The sequence below is a fragment of the Zeugodacus cucurbitae genome, chromosome 6 (genome assembly GCF_028554725.1).
Source record: "Zeugodacus cucurbitae isolate PBARC_wt_2022May chromosome 6, idZeuCucr1.2, whole genome shotgun sequence".
Classification (NCBI taxonomy): Eukaryota; Metazoa; Arthropoda; class Insecta; order Diptera; family Tephritidae; genus Zeugodacus; species Zeugodacus cucurbitae.
In genome coordinates, this window is record NC_071671.1 from 28,572,696 (window position 1) to 28,585,783 (window position 13,088).

A 13,088-nucleotide genomic window follows, 5' to 3' on the forward strand; every position below is an offset into this window, starting at 1 on the left:
GGCTACCCAGAGGATACTTGGTCTAAGACCGAAAGTCGTGAGCTCCTTGAGCCACATGTAAAAGAATCGTTCCTGGCCACTCCCAAGTGAATGACAGCCTGAAACTTTCCTCACTTACGTGAACTTCAATCACAGAGAAAAAATCACCGGTAGTGAAATTTCGCTAATCACTATTTGCTTGTAGTACAATGTTAATTGAAAACCCCAAGTTCTAGTCATTATATTTTATTAAATTGATTGTAAAAAATATGTTTTTATGTAAATTAGAAATCCCTTTAAATAATTGGTTTATTAATCACTTTTTATCGTTACCATATACTTAATACAAAGAAAAAAAAGGTTAGTTGAACTTCTATGAAATTTAAATATACATATATATATATTTAATGATCAGAACATAATTGCTTTCTGCCAAATATACAATTAGTTATGTATAATTTAATATATCCTTTAAACTTTTTTCACTATAAAATATTTTAACTGCAAAAGATACACAACTCAGCAACGGTATATACATATCGCTCATTTAGGTGAATAGTGTCACAACTGAAAAAAGTCGATTTTTCAGGAGAGCGGTTTAAAGTTTTCAGTTGTCTCTTATTTAGCAAATATAGAAAAATGCCATGAGTTTATTGAATAGACTATTGGCATGTAATATATTAAATACAATGCTGAGCATAAGTGGATCAAAAAGAGTGTAATAAGGCTTTTCCTTAGGAATAAATATGACCCCTTTTGAAACCGCTTTTGTGTCGTTATTTGTGAAAAATATAAAATCAATTTCACTGTCAGAAGTCAAATTTGTCGTTATTCCTGAAAAAAAAGCAACATGAATAATTACATTTCCTTTTCACAGTTATCGTTGTAACACAAAATATGTCTTTCTTTCTGAAAAAAAAAAACCATACCTAATTCTGGCACAGCTGAGATGTGTCGTTGTTGTGGTTAAAATATTCTTATTTCATGCTTTCTTTTTCTACGCATCAGAATGCAATTTTTATAGAATATGGACGATGAAATTGCGCACATTTCTGCATACTCAACTCAAAAATCGTGTTTTTTTAGTTATGACACTATTCATGTAAATGAGCGATATGTAAAATGCCGATACTAGAGAAGTGAACTATTGGAGACTCGAAAAATATGGAGAATATAAATTCTAATAAAATGTTGACAGATATCCGTAAATTCAATCTATAAAATGACCTTAATTGATTTCAAAACTTCCAAGAATGAAAATCATTATAGAAATTCATATGAAATTGCTCCAGCTATACTAACTGTGCCACAACTATTTATAAACTGCCGTTTTGTTGTGCACATCTCGTTTCAGTTCAACTAATACTCTTTGTTTTAACAAGTTCTATTATATTTTGGTATTCCGGATCTTTCGTAAAAAACTCGGTCAAAAAACTGAATGTGGGTCGATCTTTTGGATTATATTGCCAGCAATTTTCCATAATATTATAGACATTATTAGGGCAAAATGTGGGTTGTAACAGACGTTTCCCATCTTCAATTAAATTTACTGCTTCAGAACCAAGCATTTCACCGTACGGTGCTTCCCCTAATGAAAACATTTCCCACAATGTCACTCCATAAGACCAAACATCACTCGAATTAGAGAATATTCCATTTTTGTAGCTCTCTGGTGCATACCTTTAAAAATATTAGATTTTTAATCCAGTACATAGATATAATATCAAATTTACCATTTAATGGGCCATCTACCGCCGTGCTGGGCTTCATAGAAGTCATTACATGTCCCTAGTGCTCGAGATAAACCAAAGTCACTTATTTTAGCTTGATGGAATGATGCTAGTAGAATATTTCGAGCAGCTAAATCCCGATGTACAAAATGCTGGGACTCCAAATATTGCATTCCTAAAATCTATACATTTAGTTTTGTTATAATTTATGATATATATAATGCATACCACATGCTATTTGAGACGCCCACAGTTTCAATTCTCGATTTGGATCAATTTTCCTAGAATTTTTCTGTATAAAGAGCAACATTGATCCTAGAGGCACGAGCTCCTGTATCATCATTAAAGTCTCGCCTTTAGATAGTCCAATTAACTGGACTATACAATGGTGCTTTAAATGCATCATTACTGAGGCCTCGCGTAAGAATTCATGCTTACTAGTTCGACAGTGTTCATCGCGTAAGGTTTTGATTGCAATTTCCACATGATTATTCTTATCAATAACTCCTAAAGATGTCTCTTTTAAGTAACCACGATAAACGGATCCGAATTCGCCTTCGCCAATCAGCTTTCCCAATTCTATGTTTTCGTAAGAAATGAAATAACTGAAGATTTCTTTTTCATTTTCCCCATTTGGAATAAATGTGGGATCAAACCATTCCAACTGCTTTTGTGCCACACACTGCCTTTGTATAGAATCTCCATCAGAATCAATCTTTATTAGTTCTTTTGCTTCATTTGTCTGTTTGTAATGTCTGCAATTATTCACAATGATAGAATATTATCTTGCAAAAACATCAATTATAAAAAACTATGTAAGTTTATGAGTAAGATAATATGCTAAGCTGGTGTATGGTCAATTTAGAAAACAGCTTTTATGTATTTACTATTTTATTATACTATTATTTTACAATATTAAATAATTTTGGCTCGTAACACTTTAAAGTAACCGATATATTTAATATTAGATCATATATCAAATTGATCAGAATGACCAAGCGATTTCAATACAAGTCCTTGCTGGTTGTAACTTGTGGATATTTAATATAGGTAAAAATTTCTAAAAATAATATTACTTTCGTTAATAAACAAATACAAATCGTTAATAAATTAATAAACCAATGCAATAAACGGTGACATTCAACAGTTTTTCAAATGAGCGATGCCATAGCTCAAATGCAATACATGTACAAAGTTTTATTACGATATTTTCATTGGTCATTGATTCATATATTGTAAAGTGAACTATTCAGATGGAATTTATTTTGGAAATTAGGCATTGTTGTAAACCGATTTCTATGTTCCATATGTAAGATCAGGATATCAGGAAAATATTACGTCCGACATATTGTTGAAATTGGTCTGAGTAGTTTCTGAGATATGGTTTTTGAACTAAATGTGAGTGACGCCACAACTTTCTATGAAATTGGGTGTTCCTGATGTTAGCGTAAAGGGTGTTAGATAAGTGGGGTTTAGTGGGCATGCCAAAATGTGGTTAGTGTCATGCGGGGACTCTTTGCATGCATAACATATATTGATTAATTCGGGTTTGCAGTCTGGATAGGTAGGAGTTTAATGCAATATGCTGCAATATCCAGAACGAAGTTGCGGGGAGGTCACTCTAGCTTCGCGAGACAAGTCGAACTCAGTGTCTGCAATAGTTGGTGTTTTGTCTCCAAGTACACCATTCACGGGAAGTTAGTCAATTAAGAATAGCTCCTCTGTGAATGACATTCAGTGCTTGCCGAATAGGTATGGTTCTGTAAGTCGGTGACGTATTTCAGGAAAGTACTCTTTATGGCTCTGGGAGGCTGCTCCACCAAATGACAGCAGGGATGGTTTATGCGAAAACATCTCAACAGAAGCTATTTGTAGAGCAATTCGGTATGCTTTTATGCTTCCCAACATACGTGCCTCGATGTGTAGGTGCTCGACGGGAGACATCAAGAGGCAACTTCTGGCTATCCGGAGGGTGGTATTTTGACAAGTCAGAAGCTTCTCTATCTGCGACCTACTGCACCCACGCGACCTAAGGGCGGCCATGTGCTGGCGGAAAGTAACTTGAGTATCTTAGTGCTGGTCTTTACCTTGGTAACAATCGCTGTCATATGGGGAGTGAAAGAGTACAGGCTATCCAACGTAACACCCAACATTTTTGGGGATTGTTAACGGTCGGTATTTTAATGTCATCGACAGAAATGTTAAGGTCTAGACTGTACTCATTCGTCCCAAAGTCACAATCATCGGCGTAAGAGGTGACTGAGACTCTCGTTGGTTTTTTGGCACCGCGAAATGATGGTATGGTCGGAGGGAAGTTGTTCTCCTGATTATAATTATGAAAAGTTATAGGCACCACAGAAATATAATGTGTATATATATGTCCGTATGTATATACAAATTTAGTAATAATAATTATGTAATCAAATTTATATCAATGTATCTTGTAACAAATATTTTAAATTCATAGGGGTATAATCTATATTTTGAATGTTATAATATTAAACGCATTAAAGTAATTTTTCATACTAAATTATTTACCGGTTTGTAGAATCCTCCGAACTTATCACGCTCTCCTTGAATTTCGATTCTATGTTGGATAAAATAATCTCATCCGCAATTTGCACTTCTACAGCTGTATTATTTCTAGGAATGTTATACATGTCGTTCAGCGCTGGGTTATTATTTTTTTCAGAATTAACGAAGTTTGCAGAAAATGATAAACCTTTACACGGAAATTCTTCTATCGTATGTTGTGATGCTGCTTCCGTACAAGAATTTACTGTTGCGTCAGTGTTTAGAGTATCTTTCGATTTTATTTTTAAAAAATTAGTCATCATCAAATTCGTTGTTTCTTTACGTTTTTTCTCCGGCAAAGTTTTTGAAATTGTTTTGTTGGATTTACATGTGGTTTTGGTTAATTCTAAATTTCCTATATGTTCATTTGACGAATTCGGTGTGTTTATTTTTTTATTATGGCATTTATTTCTCGGTAGGGTCGAGAGTAGCGGTTGTGGCGGCTTGGGTTCTGGTGGTACTGCATACTTTAAATTAATTGGTAGTCCATCATTAAAACGCATAAAATGTTCAACTAAGTGCTCTAATGTTGGCAAATATGGTCCTTCATCAATGTACAAATATTTGGACTTGAAATTTATTTACAATTTTCATTAAAAATACAATAACTCAATCATTATAACTTACCGACTGTGATATTATGAAGTTTTTAACCTGACTTTCAAATAGAAGGGTTAAAACAAATCCAGAACGATCCGAGTAGCGAACTAAAAAACTTCCCGAACCGTCAATTCGAATGTCTTCATTCGAAATATCTGCATGATGCTGGTTGTTGTTCACATTTTTCTCTTTAACAGTAAAATTTCTTCTTTTAACAAATCTCTGTAAACTTTCAACAGCTTCTTCTCTCGTTAATGTACCGTGATACCATAAGCATCTTTTACTTTGTGCTGCTGGCAATTTGTAGTCAGTTAGGTATTTTACAACAGCCTCCTTTCCAGCTTCACGAGCTAAATCAATCGGAAATTCTCCAGAAGTTGTCCGTGGTAATAGTGGTGCATTTGATTCTAAAAGTACTTTTACTGCATCGATATTACCGGCTTTGCATGCGTCATGTAATGGTACATAACCGTTTTTAATGTTACGACCTTGCACATTTGCGTTTGCTTCAATTAAATTGTTGATGAAAACACCTGGTTTTGTACGGCAAGCATACTAAAAGTTGACAATAATGTGCTTTTACAAGTGAATATTTATGAATATGCAATTATGAGCTTACATGAAGTGGCATATTACCAAATGCATCCATGCAATTAACATTTACGTCAGTTGCAAGAATGAGTTTTAATATGGCAAGATCACTATGAATGGCGGCTAAATGCAATGCTGTTTGGCCATCCTGGTTTTTGGCATCGACGTTTCGATAGCCACACTTTAATAACTCGCCAACAATCGTTGCATTATTCTCCTTGGTTGCTCGATGTAACAAATTAGTATTACCATGACGACGTGCATCGTTAGGAGGCAATTCCTTCTTAATAAACTTTGTAAGTTTTGTTGGAAGACCATTGGCTGCCATTTGGTAAAACTCAACAAGAGACTCCAGACCATGCAAAATCTTTACCTTATCATCAATGGAGAAAAATGCGTCGCCACCATGCCTTCGTATCTGATAATGACACACTGTCTCCTATCAAAATATACATACAGCAATCATATTAAAACAATATAAATATATATCAGAATATATTTGTTTCACCTGATGTAAAAGAGTAAGTACGAAATCTCCTATTGCTGAATTGCATTCCCGTATTAAGAATGTTCCATCTTCATAAGACTCTGTTTATTAAATTACAATGAGATGAATTTATTACTGTTGAATTGTAGCATACCGTTTGTTAATAATCTTTCGGCATTTTCACGAGAAAGTCCAGGGTGGAACCAATTAATTCCTTCTTCACTGGAACGACTCATTTTTATTATGAAATTTTAACGAAAAACACTACATATTCAACAAGTTTATTAAATAAGTCTACCAGCCTTTCGGATATTATTCGCAAATACAAAAATATGAGATTTCACGATAATTTATATTGTTATCGATATTTTTACAACAACAAAAGAAAAAGATTTTTCATGCACATCAACAATAAATATCGTTACAAATATGTTATCAGAATAAAAAGCTGTCATCTATTGGCTAAGCACAGCTAGAGAACGTATAATGGGCTTAATCATTGAATCCGCAGCCAATTCGATTTCGATACGATAAAAATTTTCTATCGAAAATGTTCATGCAATCATTGATTCCGTCGATAAACTGCTTTACCACAAAGTGAGAACATAAAACTTTTTATCGACAAATACAACAAATTTGAAAAAGTGTCTGTGCTTTTTGCTTTATTCAAAAAAAATTAAAACTGACATTTAACTATTGAGAAATTTCTTCCATAAATATATTTAATTCTCCTGAGGCTCTTTGAGAAAATTCTTTCGCTATTTCGAGTTGGCAACTTTATATCGCTTTAAACATATTTAATTTATTTTTGTTAGTCCGTTTTTGTCTCTCGTCTCTAAAATACCCATTTAAAACATGATTTAGTCCGTCATCAGTAATTGTTTACATAAAAACTTCCAAATGGTTTATTTCTTTTACATTTCCGCAACTCATTCACGAACTAATAGACTTCGACCAAAAATTTCGATTTTGCGGTTTCAATGATTTCGTAATTAGCTGTGATTGAAAAATCACATATAGCAACTCACGTCATCTTCTGAAATTATTAAAATCATAAAAGAGCTGAATCCAAAAAAGTCGGCAGGACACGATAAAATTACTCCAAAAATGCAAATTGCCCAATATTGCTTTAACAGTGCTCTCCTTGCTCTTTAACGCTATTCTCAGTTTCGGTTACTATCCCATTTCATGGAAAAAGTCGCAGATCATCATGATAGACAAACCAGGGAAAGACTTGACACAGCCGACTTCATACAGACCAATCAGTCTTCTACTCTGTCTTCCTATTCTATTTGAAAAGGTGTTACTATCAAAGATGTCTCCTTTCCTCCATGAAAATAATGTAATACCATCACACCATTTCGGATTTCGTGCAAAACATGGCACTGTAGAACAAGTAAATAGCATAACTAACGAAATCAGAAGGGCGTTCGAGTATAGAGAGTACTGTTCTGCTATATTTCTAGATGTGGCTCAGGCGTTCGATAAAGTGTGGCATGACGGGCTTTTATATAAGATTAAAAAAGCTTACCACTCGAAATGCATAAAACCTTGGAGTCTTATTTAAAGAATAGAAAATTTACTGTCAAAGTAGGAGACTTCATATCTGAAGAACGACCAATAAGAGCTGGTGTACCTCAGGGCAGTGTTTTAGGGCCAACTCTATGCATAATATATACAGCAGACCTTCCAACAGCTAGTAATGTTTTGACATCAACTTTTGCGGATGACACAGCTTTAGTGAGCCGAAACAAATGCCCAATTATAACATCAAGAGTATTAGAAGATCATTTGATTTTTGTCGAAGAATGGCTAGCCAACTGGCGTATAAATGTAAATGAACAAAAGTGCAAGCATGTTACATTTTCCCTAAGACCAAAAACGTGCCCGGCAGTTAAAATGAACAATATTTTATTACCCCAAGCGACTGAAGTAACATATCTTGGTATTCACTTAGATAGAAGGCTCACGTGGAGAAAACACAACTCGAGCAAAATAACCTGCATGAAGATAAGAGCTGCAAATGTAAATTGGCTTCTAAACAAAAAATCAAAACTTAGCCTAGACAACAAAGATTTGTTATATAACGCGATCATAAAACCGATTTGGATGAACGGCATTCAACTGTGGGGTACGACCTGTGCAACCAATATCGAAATAATTCAGAGATTTCAATCAAAAAAGAACAATCACGTGCTCACCATGGTACATGCGTAATGAAAGATCTTGGTATTCTCATGGTAAAGAAAGAAGTAGAGAAGAGCAGACACAAATATTTATCCAAACTCCGAGATCACCCGAACCCATTGGCTAACACTTTAGTACATTCTTGCAATCAATCACGTCTAAAAAGAAGAGATATGCCAGCACACTGATGAGCAACATTTCACCAGACAACAACTCAATCACTTGGTTGAGCTTGTCTAGTTTTAATTAGAATTAAGATTTTATAACTTATTATTAGGCTCCAAAGAGCAGATTCAATAAATAAACAAATTTTGAAAAAAAAAAACATATAGCGACTGTGATCAATTTTTGTAAATATCAGTGATTTATAATCGCAATTACAGTTCGGTAATTTGAGTTCGATCATAGTAGCTATAGAGAAGTTGAGTGCTTTTGATGGATCACAGTACATATAGGAGTTTAGTAATTCTAATTCGATCAGTGATTCTAATTCGATTACTGTAGCAATAGCAGTTCGAAAAGAAGCAATCACTGTTCAGTAACAATATCAGTTCGAAAGGAGCAATCACTGTTCAGTAACAATATCAGTTCGAAAGGAGCAATCACTGTTCAGTACCAATATCAGTTCGAAAGTAGCAATCACTGTTCAGTAACAATATCAGTTCGAAAGTAGCAATCACTGTTCAGTACCAATATCAGTTCGAAAGTAGCAATTACTGTTCAGTAACAATATCAGTTCGAAAGTAGCAATCACTGTTCAGTACCAATATCAGTTTGAATGTAGCAATCACTGTTCAGTAACAATATCTGTTCGAAAGTAGCAATCACTGTTCAGTAACAATATCAGTTCGAAAGTAGCAATCACTGTTCAGTACCAATATCAGTTCGAAAGTAGCAATCACTGTTCAGTAACAATATCAGTTCGAAAGTAGCAATCACTGTTCAGTAATATCAGTTCGAAAGTAGCAATCACTGTTCAGTACCAATATCAGTTCGAAAGTAGCAATCACTGTTCAGTAACAATATCAGTTCGAAAGTAGCAATCACTGGTCAGTAACAATATCAGTTCGAAAGTAGCAATCACTGGTCAGTAACAATATCAGTTCGAAAGTAGCAATCACTGTTCAGTACCAATATCAGTTCGAAAGTAGCAATCACTGTTCAGTAACAATATCAGTTCGAAAGTAGCAATCACTGTTCAGTACCAATATCAGTTCGAAAGTAGCAATCACTGTTTAGTAACAATATCAGTTCGAGAGTAGCAATCACTGTTCAGTAACAATATCAGTTCGAAAGTAGCAATCACTGTTCAGTACCAATATCAGTTCGAAAGTAGCAATCACTGTTCAGTAACAATATCAGTTCGAAAGTAGTAATCACTGTTCAGTAATATCAGTTCGAAAGTAGCAATCACTGTTCAGTACCAATATCAGTTCGAAAGTAGCAATCACTGTTCAGTAACAATATCAGTTCGAAAGTAGCAATCACTGTTCAGTAACAATATCAGTTCGAAAGTAGCAATCACTGTTCAGTGATCACAGTAGCAATTTTCGTTGCGATTCCGATAATTTTGGGTACGGTGATTACAAAAGCAGTTAAATGTACGCAAAATTTATTAATTAGTTTATTCAGATCACAAAAGCAGGTAAAATTTGGATATTGTTAAAATTGATAAAAATATAAATGTAAAAAACATAAAAAATAAATGCGGGGTACAAATTCTCATAAATTCGTTTTTTTGTCGTGATCGCAATAGCAATATAAAATCACAGTGATTTAAAAATAGCAATCACTGAAATCACAGTGATTCAAAAATAGCAATATCGCTCATCAGTAGTACATACTGATTAACATATGAATTATTTGAATTTATGTGCATACAAAGTATTTTTTAATAATATTTGTATTTTAAATAAATTTTATATTCCTTTTGTATTAATATAAACTACGTCATCAGTTAAATTTTGAATATGTACCCAGCAAGTCATGGGTACTGAAACTCCAACACATTCAAAGAAATTTTAATAACACCACACATACACACATATGCAACAAAGGGCAAAATGTGCATAAACATTTACCTCAACTCTTCTCTCGTACAGTACCCTGAATGATAGAAAGAAAGAACCAAAGTTCTCATTTTTGAACAAGTTTTGTTTTGTGCTATATCATGACTGCTTGTGAAGTATTATTTTGCGTGTTTTATTTAAATCAGTGATCTGCAGCCTAATTAAAGTTTAAATTATTGAAGCACGCATTTTTAAATAAGTAACAAGGAAAATAAAAGTTTTCTAAAGCCAAAATATGGAATTGAGGGTGATACAGTAATACTTCATTGCACTGTCAATTCGAAGCACGCAAAAGAAGCTACGCCAACAATGGTCAACATCAATGGCGAAACCATTGAATACGTAAGTAATTGTTAAATATAATAATATTATCTTGCCTTAAATTCTAATTAATTTTCCATACATATATTTCAAACCTCATATGGCGCGTTAAAGGTACGCAAACTTATTAGTGTCACTTATGGTAGCAGCGTAGAACTTTCGAAGCGATGGAATATGTGCTGCAAGCAAATCCAGAACGATGAATGCAAACGCTGCTACATGGAACACAAATCATTTACACACCAGATATTAGGTTTAATGTAATTTTTTTACGTGCAATTAAACCTTTTGGTCAACACATGCACGAGAATTGGAACGACATGGTTTAGGTGATTTTGTAACCGTTTATCATCGCGACGTGTGTCAACTGGGTTTTGCCAATGAGCTAGAGGGCAAAGCAAATGCAGTATTTTTGGACTTACCAGCACCTCAGTTTGTCATACCAGCAGCTGAAACATGGAAATTAGAGAGTAAATTTGAATGAATGTTTGTGCTCATAGAAATTTAAAAACTTCTTGTATGTTTAATTAAGAGGACTGTTTTGATTAATTTTCGCCTTGTATTGAGGAATCATAACGTTGTTGTATCGTTTTACAAGGACATGGATTCACCGAAATTAGTTCAATGGAAAAACTACAGCAAGAGCATGGATGTTATGACTAGAACGTTGCCCGTGCTATATTTAGAATTCCTGAAACATAAGGTAATTATTAGCAACTTTTATGTTGTAAAAATTAAAAATTTACTTTATATGTTATAGAAACCCTCCTCCCAGAAATTGGATGAATCTAGTACTAGTGAAATTAATGAAAATAGCGGGTATAGTTTCAGGGCTTTTGTGGGTCGCAGTACTGAAAGTGCTCGTGGAGTTTTCGTTCGCAGTTTTGGGTATTTTATCCGTAATAGTACCAAGAACAGTACCGAAAGTACATATGTAGTTTTGGCTCGCAGTTTTGGGTCTTTCATCCGTGATTGTACCAAGATCATTCACAGAATTGTGCAAGAGGTATATATAAATTGTTAAATGATGAATGTAATGTGCAAGAAAGGGATGAACGATCACATGTACACAATAGTTTCGGGTACTTTTGTCAATTCGCCCTTAAGAATCGCATAGAAACTTTCATTGAAAGTGCTAGTACCGCTCCCTGGCTTTTCAAAGAAGAATTCGCCGGTACCTGTCTTGCAGGGTATATAATACATATGTATATCTATATATTCTTATGTACGTGTGTCTTTAAACATCCAAATAATGGTATTATCACTTATCAGTGAAGGCTGCGTGCACCTATTCTATATTTACATACATTCATATGTGTATAACAATGCCAAACAAATAATGCATACATAAGCATACACTTGTAAGTTTGTCAACCTTCAGAAAAAGTCAAAAGCATTGTTGTGCAAAAACAACAAGTGCCTCAAACGGCAACCTTGACAAGGTTGCTACCCTGCAAGACGAGTAGAGTTACTTATCTTATGGTGTATTGGTTACCAGTAAAGAAAGCTTGTATTATTTTTTTGGTCTATCTTATTCTAGCAGCAGGAAAAAAAGTTACCATTTCTCCTCTTTTACGGCATGTCGGTTTGATTATCTTGCTTTCTCTCTCTCATTGATTTCGGTGCAAATCCTGCATATGTTTTTCTGCTCTAATTTTTCTGTTGGTTTGGAAAGGCATATGTCACTCTGTTGTTAGTAGAGCCCCCTGTAGTAGTTTTTTATTTAATCAGCCATCTATCAGTGGATACTTAAATTTGGTTCATTGGTGTATATAATATATTTATATATTTAAATATAGATGGGGGATGGGGTCATATGTAGAAGTTCACGCAAGTGAGGAAAGTTTCTGATTGCCGTTCACTTGGGAGTGTCCAGGAACGATTCTTTTGCATATGACTTAAGCAGCTAACGACTTCCGGTCTTAGACCAAGTATCCCCTGGGTAGCTAACAAACATCCGTTTGGAGGCGAGCTAAAGTGAGAAGACGAAGCCCGCTTCTGCGGTTGTGCGTAGGGTTTGGGACAATCAGAGCCTCGGAAGAGATACCCCACTTTTGATGACGACCCCTGCAAACGTTTTAAGGATCACGATTTGAGGGCATGCACCTGGAATGTCCGGACCTTTAATTCTTTGTAGAATATGGTCGGAAGAAAACATGCCTGTCGATTGGAACCTCAGTGTACTCTGCCCAAAACACAAAAAGGGAGACCCCACAATTTGCGCCAATTACCGTGGGATAAGCCTCCTTAACATCGCGTATCTGTCAAGCGTACTGTGTGTGACTAAAGCCCACCGTCAACAAAATGATTGGACCTTATCAGTGTGGCTTTAGACCTGAAAATCCACAACACACCACCTTTTTGTCGATTTTAAAGGTGCTTTCGACAGCACGAAAAGTAGCTGCCTTTACGCCGCGATGTCTGAATTTGGTATCCCCGTAAAACTAATACGGCTATGTAAACTGACCCCGAGCAACACCAAAAGCTCGATAAGGATCGGGAAGGACCTCTCCGAGCCGTTCGATACCAAACGAGGCTTCAGACAGGGTG

At 35.0% G+C, this 13,088-nt stretch overlaps 1 protein-coding gene and 1 long non-coding RNA gene across 3 annotated transcripts; one reads left to right on the plus strand and one right to left on the minus strand.

Moving 5' to 3' along the window:
- Window positions 1-893: 893 nt before the first annotated feature.
- On the minus strand, window positions 894-6,412 carry LOC105219506 (tyrosine-protein kinase Shark). The gene is made up of 8 exons (XM_011195702.3): window positions 6,116-6,412; window positions 5,983-6,062; window positions 5,503-5,913; window positions 4,911-5,438; window positions 4,248-4,852; window positions 1,938-2,464; window positions 1,713-1,884; window positions 894-1,659 (listed from the first exon to the last, which is right to left on the minus strand). Exons 1-8 carry the CDS (start codon window positions 6,195-6,197, stop codon window positions 1,335-1,337), a joined length of 2,730 nt encoding a protein of 909 aa, XP_011194004.1. The 5' UTR covers window positions 6,198-6,412; the 3' UTR covers window positions 894-1,334.
- Window positions 6,413-10,301: 3,889 nt separating this feature from the next.
- Window positions 10,302-11,443, plus strand: LOC128922877 (uncharacterized). 2 transcript variants are annotated; one of them, XR_008472075.1, is made up of 3 exons: window positions 10,302-10,559; window positions 10,653-11,008; window positions 11,071-11,443. It is a non-coding gene; the product is annotated as an uncharacterized LOC128922877 (long non-coding RNA). The 2 variants fall into 2 exon arrangements; XR_008472074.1 differs by having other exon boundaries at window positions 10,653-11,443.
- Window positions 11,444-13,088: the final 1,645 nt, after the last annotated feature.